The 18,107-nt window shown below is 48.8% G+C and overlaps 1 protein-coding gene across 1 annotated transcript; it reads right to left on the bottom strand.

Annotated features, from left to right (window-relative positions):
* Nucleotides 1–16,699: 16,699 nt before the first annotated feature.
* Nucleotides 16,700–17,026, bottom strand: LOC121504945 (uncharacterized mitochondrial protein AtMg00860-like). Its single transcript, XM_041780066.1, has one exon. The coding sequence runs from the start codon at nt 17,024–17,026 to the stop codon at nt 16,700–16,702; it is 327 nt and encodes a 108-aa protein (XP_041636000.1).
* Between the last annotated feature and the right edge of the window lie 1,081 nt (nt 17,027–18,107).

Here is an 18,107-nt window from a genome sequence, read left to right as displayed (position 1 = left end):
CAACAAAGACCCATCTCTCCCATCCAGCTACCGTCCAATGAACCCATCACTCCCATCAATCTACCGTCCCCACAAAGACCCATCTCTCCCATCCAGCTACCGTCCCAACAAAGACCCATCGCTCCAATCCGGCTACCGTCCTGACAAAGACCCATCACTCCCATCCAGTTACTGTCCTGACAATGACCCATCACTCCCATCAAGCTACCATCCCAACAAAGACCCATCACTCCCATCCAGCTACCATCCCAATGAAGACCCATCACTCCCATCCAGCTACCGCCCCAACGAAGACCCATCACTCCCATCCAGCTACCGTCCCAACTAAAACCAATCACTCCCATCCAGTTACCGTCCCAACAATTACCCATCACTCCCATCAAGCTACCGTCCCAACAATGACCCATCACTCCCATCCAGCTACCGTCCTGACAATGACCCATCACTCCCATCAAGCTACCGTCCCAAAACAGACCCATCGCTCCCATCCAGCTACCATCCCAACAATGACCCATCTCTCCCATCAAGCTACCATCCCAAGAAAGACCCATCACTCCCATCCAGCTACCGTCCCAACACAGACCCATCGCTCCAATCCAGCTACTGTCCCAACAAAGACCCATCGCTCCCATCCAGCTACAGTCCCAACAAAGACCCATCGCTCCCATCCAGTTACCGTCCCGACAATGACCCATCACTCCCATCCAGCTACCGTCCCAACAAAGACCCATCACTCCCAACAAGCTACCGTCCCAACAAAGACCCATCACTCCCATCCAGCTACCGTCCCAACAAAGACCCATCTCTCCCATCCAGTTACCGTCCCAAAAAAGAACCATCTCTCCCATCCAGCTACCGTCCCAACATAGCGCCATCTCTCCGATCCGGCTACCGTCCAAACAAAGAACCATCTATCCCATCCAGCTACCGTCCAGACAAAGATCCATCGCTCCCAACAAGCTACCGTCCCAACAGAGACCCATCACTCCCATCAGCAACCCTCCCAACAAAGACCCCTACCTCCCCACCAGTGAAAGTCCCAAAAAAGACCCATCGCTCCCATCCAGCTACCGTTCCAACAAAGACCCATCGCTCCCATCAAGCTACCATCCCAAGAAAGACCCATCACTCCCATCCAGCTACCGTCCCGACAAAGACCCATCGCTCCCATCCAGTTACCGTCCCAACAAAGACCCATCGCTCCCATTCAGTTACCGTCCCAACAAAGACCCATCACTCCCATCCAGCTACCGTCCCAACAAAGACCCATCATTCCCATCCAGCTACCGTCCTGACAAAGATCCATCGCTCCCAACAAGCTACCGTCCCAACAGAGACCCATCACTCCCATCCAGCTACCGTCCCAACAAAGACCCATCTCTTCCATCCAGTTACCGTCCCAAAAAAGAACCATCTCTCCCATCCAGCTACCGTCCCAACAAAGACCCATCGCTCCCATCCAGCTACCGTCCCAACAAAGACCCATCGCTCCCATCCAGTTACCGTCCCAACAAAGACCCATCACTCCCATCCAGCTACCTTCCCGATAAAGACCCATCGCTCCCATCCAGTTACCGTCCCAACAAAGACCCATTGCTCCAATCCAGCTACTGTCCCGACAAAGATCCATCGCTCCCATCCAGCTACCGTCCCAACAAAGACCCATCGCTCCCATCCAGTTACCGTCCCGACAATGACCCATCGCTCCCATCCAGCTACCGTCCCAACAAAGACCCATCACTCCCATCCAGCTACCGTCCAGACAAAGATCCCTCGCTCCCAACAAGCTACCGTCCCAACAAAGACCCATCACTCCCATCCAGCAACTGTCCCAACAAAGACCCATCTCTCCCATCCAGTTACCGTCCCAAAAAAGACCCATCTCTCCCATCCAGCTACCGTCCCAACAAAGACCCATCACTCCCATACAGCTACCGTCCAGACAAAGACCCATCACTCCCATCCAGCTACCGTCCAGACACAGACCCATCGCTCCAATCCAGCTACCGTCCCGACAAAGACCCATCACTCCATCCAGTTACTATCCTGACAATGACCCATCACTCCCATCAAGCTACCGTCCCAACAAAGACCCATCACTGCCATCCAGCTACTGTCCATAACGACCCATCGCTCCCATCCAGCTACCGTCCCGACAATGACCCATCCCTCCCATCCAGCTACCGTCCCGACAAAGACCCATCGCTCCCATCCAGTTACCGTCCCATCAAAGAACCATCGCTCCCATCCAGTTACCGTCCCAACAAAGACCCATCGCTCCCATCCAGCTACCGTCCCAACGAAGACCCATCACTCCCATCAAGCCACCGTCCCAACAAAGACCCATCGCTCCCATCCAGCTACCGTCCCGACAATGACCCATCACTCCCATCCAGCTACCGTCCCGACAATTACCCATCACTCCCATCAAGCTACCGTCCCGACAATGACCCATCACTCCCATCCAGCTACCGTCCCAACAAAGACCCATCACTCCCATCCAGCTACCGTCCCAACAAAAACCAATCACTCCCATCCAGTTACCGTCCTGACAATGACCCATCACTCCCATCAAGCTACCATCCCAACAAAGACCAATCACTCCCATCAAGTTACCGTCCTGACAATGACCCATCACTCCCATCAAGCTACCGTCCCAACAAAGACCCATCACTCCCATCCAGCTACCGTCCCAACAAAGACCCATCACTCCCATCCAACTGTCCCAACATGACCCATCACTCCCATCCAGCTACCGTCCCAACAAAGACCCATCACTCCCATCCAGTTACCGTCCTGACAATGACCCATCACTCCCATCCAGCTACCGTCCAGACAAAGACCCATCGCTCCAATCCAGCTACGTCCCAAGAAAGACCCATCGCTCCCATCCAGTTACCGTCCCAACAAAGACCCATCTCTCCCATCCAGCTACCGTTCCAATGAAGACCCATCTCTCCCATCCAGCTACCGTCCCGACAAAGACCCATCTCTCCCATCCAGCTACCGTCCCAACAAAGACCCATCGCTCCAATCCGGCTACCGTCCTGACAAAGACCCATCACTCCCATCCAGTTACTGTCCTGACAATGACCCATCACTCCCATCAAGCTACCATCCCAACAAAGACCCATCACTCCCATCCAGCTACCATCCCAATGAAGACCCATCACTCCCATCCAGCTACCGCCCCAACGAAGACCCATCACTCCCATCCAGCTACCGTCCCAACTAAAACCAATCACTCCCATCCAGTTACCGTCCCAACAATGACCCATCACTCCCATCAAGCTACCGTCCCAACAATGACCCATCACTCCCATCCAGCTACCGTCCTGACAATGACCCATCACTCCCATCAAGCTACCGTCCCAAAACAGACCCATCGCTCCCATCCAGCTACCATCACAACAATGACCCATCTCTCCCATCAAGCTACCATCCCAAGAAAGACCCATCACTCCCATCCAGCTACCGTCCCAACACAGACCCATCGCTCCAATCCAGCTACTGTCCCAACAAAGACCCATCGCTCCCATCCAGCTACAGTCCCAACAAAGACCCATCGCTCCCATCCAGTTACCGTCCCGACAATGACCCATCACTCCCATCCAGCTACCGTCCCAACAAAGACCCATCACTCCCAACAAGCTACCGTCCCAACAAAGACCCATCACTCCCATCCAGCTACCGTCCCAACAAAGACCCATCTCTCCCATCCAGTTACCGTCCCAAAAAAGAACCATCTCTCCCATCCAGCTACCGTCCCAACAAAGACCCATCGCTCCCATCCAGCTACAGTCCCAACAAAGACCCATCACTCCCATCCAGCTACCGTCCAGACAAAGATCCATCGCTCCCAACAAGCTACCGTCCCAACAAAGACCCATCACTCCCATCAGCTACCGTCCCAACAAAGACCCATCCCTCCCATCCAGTTATTGTCCCAAAAAAGACCCATCTCTCCCATCCAGCTACCGTTCCAACAAAGACCCATCGCTCCCATCAAGCTACCATCCCAAGAAAGACCCATCACTCCCATCCAGCTACCGTCCCGACACAGACCCATCGCTCCCATCCAGTTACCGTCCCAACAAAGACCCATCGCTCCCATTCAGTTACCGTCCCAACAAAGACCCATCACTCCCATCCAGCTACCGTCCCAACAAAGACCCATCATTCCCATCCAGCTACCGTCCTGACAAAGATCCATCGCTCCCAACAAGCTACCGTCCCAACAGAGACCCATCACTCCCATCCAGCTACCGTCCCAACAAAGACCCATCTCTTCCATCCAGTTACCGTCCCAAAAAAGAACCATCTCTCCCATCCAGCTACCGTCCCAACAAAGACCCATCGTTCCCATCCAGCTACCGTCCCAACAAAGACCCATCGCTCCCATCCAGTTACCGTCCCAACAAAGACCCATCACTCCCATCCAGCTACCTTCCCGATAAAGACCCATCGCTCCCATCCAGTTACCGTCCCAACAAAGACCCATTGCTCCAATCCAGCTACTGTCCCGACAAAGATCCATCGCTCCCATCCAGCTACCGTCCCAACAAAGACCCATCACTCCCATCCAGCTACCGTCCAGACAATGACCCATCGCTCCCATCCAGCTACCGTCCCAACAAAGACCCATCACTCCCATCCAGCTACCGTCCAGACAAAGATCCATCGCTCCCAACAAGCTACCGTCCCAACAAAGACCCATCACTCCCATCCAGCAACTGTCCCAACAAAGACCCATCTCTCCCATCCAGTTACCGTCCCAAAAAAGACCCATCTCTCCCATCCAGCTACCGTTCCAACAAAGACCCATCGCTCCCATCCAGCTACCGTCCCAACAAAGACCCATCACTCCCATCCAGCTACCGTCCAGACAAAGATCCATCGCTCCCAACAAGCTACCGTCCCAAAAAAGACCCATCACTCCCATCAGCTACCGTCCCAACAAAGACCCATCTCTCCCATCCAGTTACCGTCCCAAAAAAGACCCATCTCTCCCATCCAGCTACCGTTCCAACAAAGACCCATCGCTCCCATCCAGCTACAGTCCCAACAAAGACCCATCACTCCCATCCAGCTACCGTCCAGACAAAGATCCATCGCTCCCAACAAGCTACCGTCCCAACAAAGACCCATCACTCCCATCAGCTACCGTCCCAACAAAGACCCATCTCTCCCATCCAGTTACCGTCCCAAAAAAGACCCATCTCTCCCATCCAGCTACCGTCCCGACAAAGACCCATCGCTCCCATCCAGTTACCGTCCCAACAAAGACCCATCGCCCCCATCCAGTTACCGTCCCAACAAAGACCCATCTCTCCCATCCAGCTACCATCCCGACAAAGACCCATCGCTCCCATCCAGTTACCGTCCCGACAAAGACCCATCGCTCCAATCCAGCTACTGTCCCAAAAAAGACCCATCACTCCCATCCAGCTACGTCCCAACAAAGACCCCTCACTCCCATCCAGTTATCGTCCCAAAAAAGACCCATCTCTCCCATCCAGCTACCGTCCCAACAAAAACCCATCGCTCCCATCCAGTTACCGTCCCAACAAAGACCCATCGCTCCCATCCAGTTATCGTCCCAAAAAAGACCCATCTCTCCCATCCAGCTACTGTCCCAACACAGACCCATCGCTCCCATCCAGCTACCGTCCCAACAAAGACCCATCGCTCCCATCCAGTTACCGTCCCAACAAAGACCCATCGCTCCCATCCAGTTACTGTCCCAACAAAGACCCATCGCTCCCATCAAGCTACCGTTCCAATGAAGACCCATCTCTCCCATCCAGCTACCGTCCCGACAAAGACCTATCACTCCCATCCAGCTACCATCCCAACAAAGACCCATCACTCCCATACAGCTACCGTCCCGACAAAGACCCATCTCTCCCATCCAGTTACCGTCCCGACAAAGACCCATCGCTCCAATCCAGCTACCGTCCCAACAAAGACCCATCACTCCCATCCAGCAACCGTCCAGACAAAGATCCATCGCTCCCATCCAGCTACCGTCCCAACAAAGACCCATCACTCCTATCCAGCTACCGTCCCAACAAAGACCCATCGCTCCCATCCAGCTACCGTCCCAACAAAGACCCATCTCTCCCATCCAGTTACCGTCCCAACAAAGAACCATCTCTCCCATCCAGCTACCGTCCCAACAAAGACCCATCGCTCCCATCCAGCTACCGTCCCAACAAAGACCCATCGCTCCCATCCAGTTACCGTCCCGACAATGACCCATCATTCCCATCAAGCTACCATCCCAAGAAAGACCCATCACTCCCATCCAGCTACCGTCCCGACACAGACCCATCGCTCCCATCCAGTTACCGTCCCAACAAAGACCCATCGCTCCCATTCAGTTACCGTCCCAACAAAGACCCATCACTCCCATCCAGCTACCGTCCCAACAAAGACCCATCACTCCCATCCAGCTACCGTCCTGACAAAGATCCATCGCTCCCAACAAGCTACCGTCCCAACAGAGACCCATCACTCCCATCCAGCTACCGTCCCAACAAAGACCCATCTCTTCCATCCAGTTACCGTCCCAAAAAAGAACCATCTCTCCCATCCAGCTACCGTCCCAACAAAGACCCATCGCTCCCATCCAGCTACCGTCCCAACAAAGACCCATCGCTCCCATCCAGGTACCGTCCCAACAAAGACCCATCACTCCCATCCAGCTACCTTCCCGATAAAGACCCATCGCTCCCATCCAGTTACCGTCCCAACAAAGACCCATTGCTCAAATCCAGCTACCGTCCCAACAAAGACCCATCTCTCCCATCCAGCTACCGTCCCAACAAAGACCCATCGCTCCCATCCAGTTACCGTCCCGACAATGACCCATCACTCCCATCCAGCTACCGTCCCAACAAAGACCCATCTCTCCCATCCAGCTACCATCCCGACAAAGACCCATCGCTCCCATCCAGTTACCGTCCCGACAAAGACCCATCGCTCCAATCCAGCTACTGTCTCAACAAAGACCCATCACTCCAATCCAGCTACGTCCCAACAAAGACCCATCACTCCCATCCAGTTATCGTCCCAAAAAAGACCCATCTCTCCCATCCAGCTACCGTCCCAACAAAAACCCATCGCTCCCATCCAGTTACCGTCCCAACAAAGACCCATCGCTCCCATCCAGTTATCGTCCCAAAAAAGACCCATCTCTCCCATCCAGCTACTGTCCCAACACAGACCCATCGCTCCCATCCAGCTACCGTCCCAACAAAAACCCATCGCTCCCATCCAGTTACCGTCCCAACAAAGACCCATCGCTCCCATCCAGTTACTGTCCCAACAAAGACCCATCGCTCCCATCAAGCTACCGTTCCAATGAAGACCCATCTCTCCCATCCAGCTACCGTCCCGACAAAGACCTATCACTCCCATCCAGCTACCATCCCAACAAAGACCCATCACTCCCATACAGCTACCGTCCCGACAAAGACCCATCTCTCCCATCCAGTTACCGTCCCGACAAAGACCCATCGCTCCAATCCAGCTACCGTCCCAACAAAGACCCATCACTCCCATCCAGCTACCGTCCAGACAAAGATCCATCGCTCCCATCCAGCTACCGTCCCAACAAAGACCCATCACTCCCATCCAGCTACCGTCCAGACAAAGACCCATGGCTCCCATCCAGCTACCGTCCCAACAAAGACCCATCTCTCCCATCCAGTTACCATCCCAACAAAGACCCATCTCTCCCATACAGTTACCGTCCCAACAAAGACCCATCTCTCCCACCCAGTTACCATCCCAACAAAGACCCATCGCTCCCATCCAGTTACCATCCCAACAAAGATCCATCGCTTCCATACAGTTACCGTCCCAACAAAGACCCATCGCTCCCATCCAGCTACCGTTCCAATGAAGACCCATCTCTCCCATCCAGCTACCGTCCCGACAAAGACCCATCACTCCCATCCAGTTACCATCCCAACAAAGACCCATCGCTCCCATCCAGCTACCGTCCCAACAAAGACCCATCGCTCCCATCCAGTTACCGTCCCAACAAAGACCCATCTCTCCCATCCAGCTACCGTCCCAACAAAGACCCATCGCTCCCATCCAGTTACCGTCCCAACAAAAACCCATCGCTCCCATCCAGTTACCGTCCCAACAAAGACCCATCGCTCCCATCCAGTTACTGTCCCAACAAAAACCCATCGCTCCCATCCAGTTACCGTCCCAACAAAGACCCATCTGTCCCATACAGCTACCGTCCCGACAAAGACCCATCTCTCCCATCCAGCTACCGTCCCGACAAAGACCCATCGCTCCAATCCAGCTACCGTCCCAACAAAGACCCATCACTCCCATCCAGTTACCGTCCCAAAAAAGACCCATCTCTCCCATCCAGCTACCGTTCCAACAAAGACCCATCGCTCCCATCCAGCTACCGTCCCAACAAAGACCCATCACTCCCATCCAGCTACCGTCCAGACAAAGATCCATCGCTCCCAACAAGCTACCGTCCCAACAAAGACCCATCACTCCCATCAGCTACCGTCCCAACAAAGACCCATCTCTCCCATCCAGTTACCGTCCCAAAAAAGACCCATCTCTCCCATCCAGCTACCGTTCCAACAAAGACCCATCGCTCCCATCCAGCTACTGTCCCAACACAGACCCATCGCTCCCATCCAGCTACCGTCCCAACAAAAACCCATCGCTCCCATCCAGTTACCGTCCCAACAAAGACCCATCGCTCCCATCCAGTTACTGTCCCAACAAAGACCCATCGCTCCCATCAAGCTACCGTTCCAATGAAGACCCATCTCTCCCATCCAGCTACCGTCCCGACAAAGACCTATCACTCCCATCCAGCTACCATCCCAACAAAGACCCATCACTCCCATACAGCTACCGTCCCGACAAAGACCCATCTCTCCCATCCAGTTACCGTCCCGACAAAGACCCATCGCTCCAATCCAGCTACCGTCCCAACAAAGACCCATCACTCCCATCCAGCTACCGTCCAGACAAAGACCCATGGCTCCCATCCAGCTACCGTCCCAACAAAGACCCATCTCTCCCATCCAGTTACCATCCCAACAAAGACCCATCGCTCCCATACAGTTACCGTCCCAACAAAGACCCATCTCTCCCACCCAGTTACCATCCCAACAAAGACCCATCGCTCCCATCCAGTTACCATCCCAACAAAGATCCATCGCTTCCATACAGTTACCGTCCCAACAAAGACCCATCGCTCCCATCCAGCTACCGTTCCAATGAAGACCCATCTCTCCCATCCAGCTACCGTCCCGACAAAGACCCATCACTCCCATCCAGTTACCATCCCAACAAAGACCCATCGCTCCCATCCAGCTACCGTCCCAACAAAGACCCATCGCTCCCATCCAGTTACCGTCCCAACAAAGACCCATCTCTCCCATCCAGCTACCGTCCCAACAAAGACCCATCGCTCCCATCCAGTTACCGTCCCAACAAAAACCCATCGCTCCCATCCAGTTACCGTCCCAACAAAGACCCATCGCTCCCATCCAGTTACTGTCCCAACAAAAACCCATCGCTCCCATCCAGTTACCGTCCCAACAAAGACCCATCTGTCCCATACAGCTACCGTCCCGACAAAGACCCATCTCTCCCATCCAGCTACCGTCCCGACAAAGACCCATCGCTCCAATCCAGCTACCGTCCCAACAAAGACCCATCACTCCCATCCAGCTACCTTCCAGACAAAGACCCATGGCTCCCATCCAGCTACCGTCCCAACAAAGACCCATCGCTCCCATCCAGCTACCGTCCCAACAAAGACCCATCGCTCCCATACAGTTACCGTCCCAACAAAGACCCATCTTTCCCATCCAGTTACCATCCCAACAAAGACCCATCACTCCCATCCAGTTACCATCCCAACAAAGACCCATCGCTCCCATACAGTTACCGTCCCAACAAAGACCCATCGCTCCCATCCAGCTACCGTCCCAACAAAGACCCATCACTCCCATCCAGCTACCGTCCAGACAAAGACCCATGGCTCCCATCCAGCTACCGTCCCAACAAAGACCCATCTCTCCCATCCAGCTACCGTCCCAACAAAGACCCATCTCTCCCATCCAGCTACCGTCCCAACAAAGACCCATCGCTCCCATCCAGTTACCGTCCCAACAAAGACCCATCTCTCCCATCCAGCTACCGTCCCAACAAAGACCCATCGCTCCCATCCAGTTACCGTCCCAACAAAAACCCATCGCTCCCATCCAGTTACCGTCCCAACAAAGACCCATCGCTCCCATCCAGTTACTGTCCCAACAAAAACCCATCGCTCCCATCCAGTTACCGTCCCAACAAAGACCCATCTCTCCCATACAGCTACCGTCCCGACAAAGACCCATCTCTCCCATCCAGCTACTGTCCCGACAAAGACCCATCGCTCCAATCCAGCTACCGTCCCAACAAAGACCCATCACTCCCATCCAGCTACCTTCCAGACAAAGACCCATGGCTCCCATCCAGCTACCGTCCCAACAAAGACCCATCTCTCCCATCCAGTTACCATCCCAACAAAGACCCATCGCTCCCATACAGTTACCGTCCCAACAAAGACCCATCTTTCCCATCCAGTTACCATCCCAACAAAGACCCATCGCTCCCATCCAGTTACCATCCCAACAAAGACCCATTGCTCCCATACAGTTACCGTCCCAACAAAGACCCATCGCTCCCATCCAGTTACCGTCCCAATAAAGACCCATTGCTCCCATCCAGCTACACTAAAAACAGCTGGGTTATTTTTTCTACCCAGCTGTGTGGTTATGAAATGTTTAACCCATTGTTGGGTTATTATGGGTTATTTATATGGGATTTGGGTTATTTTTGTGCAAGTTGTACTGGGTCAAAATCCATCAACCCAACATACACCGGTTGACTCAGCACATGGGTTGTTTGTGCTTTGAACATCATGACGTCACCACGTCATGGCATCCACTTCTCTTGCCATCCACCACGAAGCACCAAGTGCGATACGAATATCAACACTGGGAAAACTCGACTGGTCACCCTCTTGGTGAGCCAAGTCAATAATTAAAGGTTTGTGCACACTGCATAACTAATTCACATTGTCTGTTTTGCGTTACCTTTTAAAATAGTATTGTGGTGATTAAGGGTGCAGTCGCCAGGGGCAGGGACTTCTGGGTATTACTTTCTGCAAGGGAATTCACTCTTCTGATGTTCTTTAATGGCCATGTTTCATTGCGGGGTTGTAATTGTGCATGTTTAGTTTGTTGGTTCATGTTTTTTTGGGGGAGGGTGTTCTTTTAAAGTGTCACACCATGAGTGAGGGAGTTAATGGTGCAGACTACCCTAACTGTATGTGTCTGAGACTATGTTGTAAAATAAATGATAGTTGCTCATGCTCGTTGCATGAAAGCATGTCAAATTCATTCGGACTGGCTATGAGTATTTCCCCGCCACAGTACCACTATCTTTTCACTATCATGACAGCACACATGGATACAGTGTATCCATTTGGGTACTTGATAAATGACAGTAGTGGGTAGAGTATTTAACTAATATGTGTGGTTGAATGTACCCAGATTTGGAGTTAATTTGACCCAGCATTGGGGTGGAATATTTAACTCATCTGTTGGGTTAAAATGGAGCAACCCATCTTGATTGGTCAAATGGGTCAAAAAATTAATATTATTAGTATTTATAGATTAGAATTACTATTATTATTATTAATATTACTAGTATTTATAGATTAGAATTACTGTTATTATTATTAATATTATTAGTATTTATAGATTAGAATTACTATTATTATTATTAATATTACTAGTATTTATAGATTAGAATTACTATTATTATTATTAATATTAGTAGTATTTATAGATTAGAATTACTATTATTATTATGAATATATTAGTATATAGGAGATTATCCAGTCAGATATCATCTCTGATGTAAATGAGTTAGCTATGGTGTGTGTGTAGATGTCAGTGTTTTAAATAGGAGATTATCCAGTCAGATATCATCTCTGATGTAAATGAGTTAGCTATGGTGTGTGTGTAGATGTCAGTGCTTTAAATAGGAGATTATCCAGTCAGATATCATCTCTGATATAAACGAGTTAGCTATGGTGTGTGTGTAGATGTCAGTGCTTTAAATAGGAGATTATCCAGTCAGATATCATCTCTGATGTAAATGAGTTAGCTATCGTGTGTGTGTAGATGTCAGTGTTTTGTGGGTCATTTCTTTAGAAGGATGGAGAATTCATATTGGGATTCAACTCATTATTCAGACACACAGAATCACTTCTACTGACATGAGCAGACTAACTCCTGCATGCAAACATGCATTCAGACCTACAAAGACAGAGAAAAGTACAGTTGTTTCCTCACAGGAGGCTTTACCTACTGATAAAAGAGGTAATAGAGGAGTAGAGCAGGGTTAAAACAGGGAGTCTTCATGGGGGGACCATTCTGTCCTTCACTGATAGATCTGAGTCCATCTTTATCAGGGAAAAGTGCTGAACATGTGTACCATGCAGTTTAAGCTCCAAAAAACAAGAAAGTTTACAGTAAAGTTCAGATTGTCTTTTCTTTTCCATCACACATGTAGAAGATTAGATAATAAACATTTATTCTCTAATGTAGTAGTAGTATACTGTAATAGGTGACCACAGTACTACTACTATCATATGAGTAGTACACAGTAGTATGTCACTAAAACATCTCAATGGAACGGGATCAATGCTTGATCATGGAAAATATGCACATAAAGTTTTTGATGTGCTTCTTATTAAAATATGATGCCATTTTAATAAACAGATTGTTGTTTTATTCTTGTATTTATTGTAAACCATGGTGTTTTGGCTCTATTATTGCACAACGAACCAAAATCTGGAGTTTGGGTGGTGGGGGGATATTCTTTTATTGGATCTCTCTATAAGAACCTCCAAGCTGCCAAAAAGTAGAGTGAAATATTTTAATCTCAAAAAAAAAAAAAAAAAGAAAAAAAAATCTTGTGATGGGGGTTAAGAAGGTAGGGGAGTGTCCTGAGGATTAAGAAAAGGAAACACGCCATAAATGTTCTCTCTAAACATGATTTGTTAATCTGTTCATTTAATGCAAATAAATCCACATAAACAGCTGTATTCATCTACTCTTGACTGTTTTATCATCAATAAAAGTTTAACCTGTCAAGTTTTAGTACCAGATCTCAGGATGTGGTTCAGAAAAGTCTCTTTGATGTTTTTTGTATGTTTGACAAATTAAACAAAATTCACATCATCTTTTTACTCAAAAAACAACAAAAAAACAATTTCAAATTTAATTGAATTCTTTGTCTTGTCAATAAAAATGAAGATGCTAAATTAAAATCTCACTAAAGTATAAGATCTTGTGAGGATCCTGTTAAGAACTTTGGCTCAGAATTAGAGAGAGAGGAAAAGAAAAGTCAGACTGTTCAGTTGGTAACTTTGGAATATTCTGATGTATTCTGGAAACTTTAACGTTATGAACTCTATGTTCAGATTAAATTTAAAAAGGTTATGCAACATTTTTACATCCTATATCAGAGGAAGAGAGGACGGTGATGACATAAATATAATAATAATAATAATAATAATAACTTTATTTGTATAGCACCTTTAAAAACAGAGGTTTGCAAAGTGCTTTGACAATAAGCGGAAACACAATAAAACAGAGCATATCAGTTCAATCTGTACAGCAGGACATGTTTGTCATATTCTGCATGTTCTCATATCAGGTCTGATGGAGCCTCTTAGGCCGTTTCAGACTGGGAGTGTGTTTTGCTGCTTGCGTGTGTCGGGCGTGTCAGCTCCAGGTCCTGCCAGTACAGCTTTAACACAGAGCACGAGTTTGCTGTGTGTCAGCCAAATTTTCCTGCTCTCAAAGCCCTGTCCTTCCTCACCAGTTTTACCTGAATAAACCCCCCTACATGCTTATTGATTTAGCGTATTGAGGAAGTTTGTCGGGAACTATTCAAAATAAAAGCATTCTGTACAAGTGAACGGAGTTTCTCTACAGAAATATTAAAAAGGCTTTTTCTTTGAAAAGCACAAAACAGAAAAGCACTCATACAGTGTTTATCTTTCCTGTGACATGTTCTACCAGTGTGGAGACAGAGAGTTTCACTAATAGTACATCTTTAGAGAACAATTTTATCAAACAGGTGCGTTTAAGCTTGTGGCCTTTCTCAGGGTTATCAAGAAACACATTGTAAACATATTCTATGTGCATATTTGCCACAACGATGTAAATACGGCTCTCTATTTATCATTTTCCTGTCTAATATGGTCACCAGCTGCACGCGGTGCACGGAAAAAATAGGCGAGACCTTGAATCTCTGAACTCTCCGCGCCTCAGCTGCGTGAGCCGCGACGCTCACGCTGGCAGTCTGAAAGCCCTAGCTTGTTAACATGCAATCAAACTGAAAATCCACGCATATCGCGGTCAAGACGTGTGTGTCACGCTCCCAGTCTGAAACTGGCTTTACTCAGTGAGTCACAATCCACTTTTTTAATCAGGATGTCATGAACCCTGGAACAATAAGATGTTAACTCTGTAGCGTTCTTATTATTCAGGAATCACGTACAATAGGATGACTGTGAACATGTCTGACTCGGTTTATTAGACTCCCCCTGAAACCATGGATACACATCAACAAACTCTCATAGGTGTCTCACAACGACTCCTAGTGGACAGTGTACGTAACTCTTTTTTTCTTCTGTTATTTTCTAACAGTAAAATAACAGTAACACCACACCTCTCCTTTCTAGAGAACAAAGGGTAGACTACCTTTGTCTCGACAGACTTTAGAGGATTATTCTGCCTCTTTGTTGGAAGGCCTGTTCCTCTAGACTCTTTAGTAAGAACAATACTGTTAACATTAGCTTTAAGTTATTAAACTTTCATTCTCTTTAAACATTTTCAACTCTTTTCAAACACATTAACTTTAGTTCTTTCCTGTGTTTTAAACATTCACTTAGAACTTTACTTGGTTACACTTTTTTTTCCAAAGTTCAGTCACTTTAGTTTTCACAAGTTCAGTCTTACAGGTGTTACTATGGCTCTCCCAAATCTACTCCTTAGAGTAGGAGTCTCTGTTGGTGAGTCTTTGGATACTACAGCAGGTGATGATGGAGCCGGCTCAGCAGCTGACTCAGGCATGCTTTGCTGCTGTGGAGAAACTCTGTCTTGATCTGGTGTGTGAAAAGGTATCAGGTGTTGTCGGTTTCTTCTCACTACACCCTGAGGCAGGTCCACCAGGTAAGATCTTGAGGTTGAATGTTTCTGGAGCACAGTCCCAGATGTCTTGGTGTCTGTTACCCACACTTGTTCTCCTGGTGACAAGGCGCTCAGTTTTTTCACACGGTGATGCTGTTGAAGACTTTAGCGTCTGACCTCCTCTTCTCCTCCTCCTTAAGAGCAAGGGTAGCAGTGTCAGGCAGTAAAGGTTCAAGTTGGGATGGGAGAATTGGCACTGTAGTACGAAGACGCCTGCCCATCAGAAGTTGACCTGGACTATATCCATTCTGAATAGGTGTTGCTCTATAAGCACGAAGTGCTAGATAGGGGTCTGCTGCTTTTTTGAGAAGATTTTTCACAGTCTGTACAGCTCGTTCCGCTTCTCCATTACTCTGTGGGAACCTTGGGCTGCTTGTAATGACTGAATCCATAAGACTCTGCAAAGGAAGTGAAAGCTTGTCCTGAAGACTGTGGTCCATTGTCCGACACCAGGACCTCTGGAATGCCATGTCGGGCATAAATAGATTTCAGATGCAGGATGACATCCATGGATTTTGTGTGAGACAGGTGTGCTATCTCAGTGAATCTGGAGAAATAGTCCACAACGAGCAGGTACGATTTTCCTCCCAGCTCAAACAGATCTGCTCCTAGCTTTTGCCAGGGCCTTTCTGGTCGCTCTGACTGTAGCAGAGGCTCTTTGTGATTTTCCCGTTCTTTTATGCAGATTCTGCATTTAAGCACCATTTCATTCACTTGCTGGCTTAAACCTGGCCACCACACAGACTGACGTGCATGCTCTTTGCACTTTACCACTCCTTGATGTCCTTCGTGAAGCTTGTCGAGGACGCCATTTTGCATTACAGAGGGTATCACAAGTCGTGTGTCTTTCAGTAGTAGTCCATCTTTCACTGTTAAAGAGGCTTGTTCTGGCCAGTAGCTTTTCAGCAAGGGCTCTTGTTTTGCATGGGCTGGCCAGCCTTCTGTACACAGTTTCATAACGAGTGAGCAAACGCTGTCAGCTTTCAGTTGCTCCTTCAGTGTTTCCATGTATGTAGGACTGACAGGCAAACCTTCCATAACACAGTCCACATAAATGTTTGTGCTTTCCATAAGATCATCATCAGTCTCATTCTGAACCGTTGGATTCTTGGTGGAAGAAGATCCAGTGGTTGAGCTCCCAGTAGGCTGACAAGGGGCTTATGATCAGTCTCTAGAAGGAAATGTTTTCCAATGAGAAAATCTCGGAATCGTTCACAGGCCCATGTGAAACCCAAAGCCTCCTTTTCCACCTGTGCATAATGTTGTTCTGTTGGAGTGAGTGATCGTGACGCATAAGCCACAGGTTTCCATTCCTTGTCCCACCTTTGGAGCAAAACACCGCCGAGACCATATGATGACGCATCCGCTGAAACCTTAGTGTCTCAGTTCGGGTCGTACATAGCAAGTACTGGTGGTGAAGATAGGGCTTTCTTCAACGTTTCAAATGCTCTAGCCTGATCTGTCTCCCAGACCCAGCAATTTTTCTTTGACAGGAGGTCGCGGAGGGGCTTGTCTTTCTCCGCCAGCTGTGGAATAAACTTTCCAAGCTGGTTGACCATTCCAAGAAAACCCCTCACCTCGCTCACGTTTGAAGGCTCCTTCAACTCCATGAAAGCCTCCGTTTTCCTCGGGTCAGGGCGGATACCAGTAGCTGAGATAACATGACCCAGGTAGACCACCTCACTTTTGGAGAGTTCACATTTGCTCATGTTCAGAGTGATACCTGCTTTTTCCTAGCTTTTGAGAACTGTGTGTAGTCGAGCATCATGCTCTTCCTGGTCAGGCCCCCACACCAGAAGATCATCGATGTGGCAAACCACGTAGTCCAGTCCTTCAGTAACCTCAGCCAGAAGTGTTCAGGTGCTGAGGCTATACCCAAAGGTAAACGGTTAAAGTGGAACCTCCCAAAGGGCGTGATAAACGTTGTGTACTTTGCAGACTCCTCAGAAAGTGGAATTTGCCAGAAGCCCATATGGGCATCAAGTTTGCTGAACAGTTTTGCTCCTGCAAGTGTCCCAAGGCTTTGTTCAACTGATGGCAGGATGAACTTTTCACGGCATACGTACTGGTTTAGTCCTGTGAGGTCCACGCACAAACGAACCTTTTTGCTGTCCTCCTTTGGTGCGACCACCATGCCTGCACACCAGTCTGTCAGCCCACTCACTCGACTGATGACACCCAGACTTTCTATCTGCTGGAGCTCCTCTTTGACTTTCCCTATTAATGGTAATGGAATTCTCCTGGGGGTTTTCAAGGAGAATGGCACAGCATCTGGTTGAAGCTTAATGGTGTATGGTTGTTTTACCTCCCCCAGACCGCTGCATGGCTTGGGGTAGCTGATCTTTAAGCTCTCTAGATCTATGCTTTCCACACGTTTGAGTAAGACAAGGGCTATAACGGCAGGTAACCCCAGCAAAGGTGTTCCCAGATTTTTCACCACACATACATTTTCTATGGTCTGTTTCGATCCAGTACTCAGTTGTATTCTGGAAAACCCTGACACATTCCAGTGGGACCCTCCCTGGACCAAGCAGTGGTTTCTCTGCTCTCTGTAGAACTGGCTTTTGTGTTTCCAGGAAGACGTTGTTTAAGTCTTTCTTTGATATAACTGTGACATCTGCGCCGGTGTCCAGTTGAAAGGTTATATTTTTGTCACATATTTTTATTAATGCAGTCCAAGCATTTGCATCTGCAGTTACAGAGCCAAGGAAGAAAGCTCCATTTTCCTCTTCTTTACCATGCACTGCTTTACCTGCTAGGCACACTCTCTGGTAGTGACCTTTTTTTCCA

The sequence above is a fragment of the Cheilinus undulatus genome, linkage group 22, assembly GCF_018320785.1.
Source record: "Cheilinus undulatus linkage group 22, ASM1832078v1, whole genome shotgun sequence".
NCBI lineage: Eukaryota > Metazoa > Chordata > Actinopteri > Labriformes > Labridae > Cheilinus > Cheilinus undulatus.
Note: the sequence above shows the minus strand (reverse complement) of the source record. Positions and strands in the feature narration are given on the sequence as shown.

What these genes read in the sequence shown, in the direction of transcription:
- LOC121504945 (XM_041780066.1), bottom strand. Translation starts at nt 17,026, where the DNA reads ATGAGCAAATGTGAACTCTCCAAAAGTGAGGTGGTCTACCTGGGTCAT.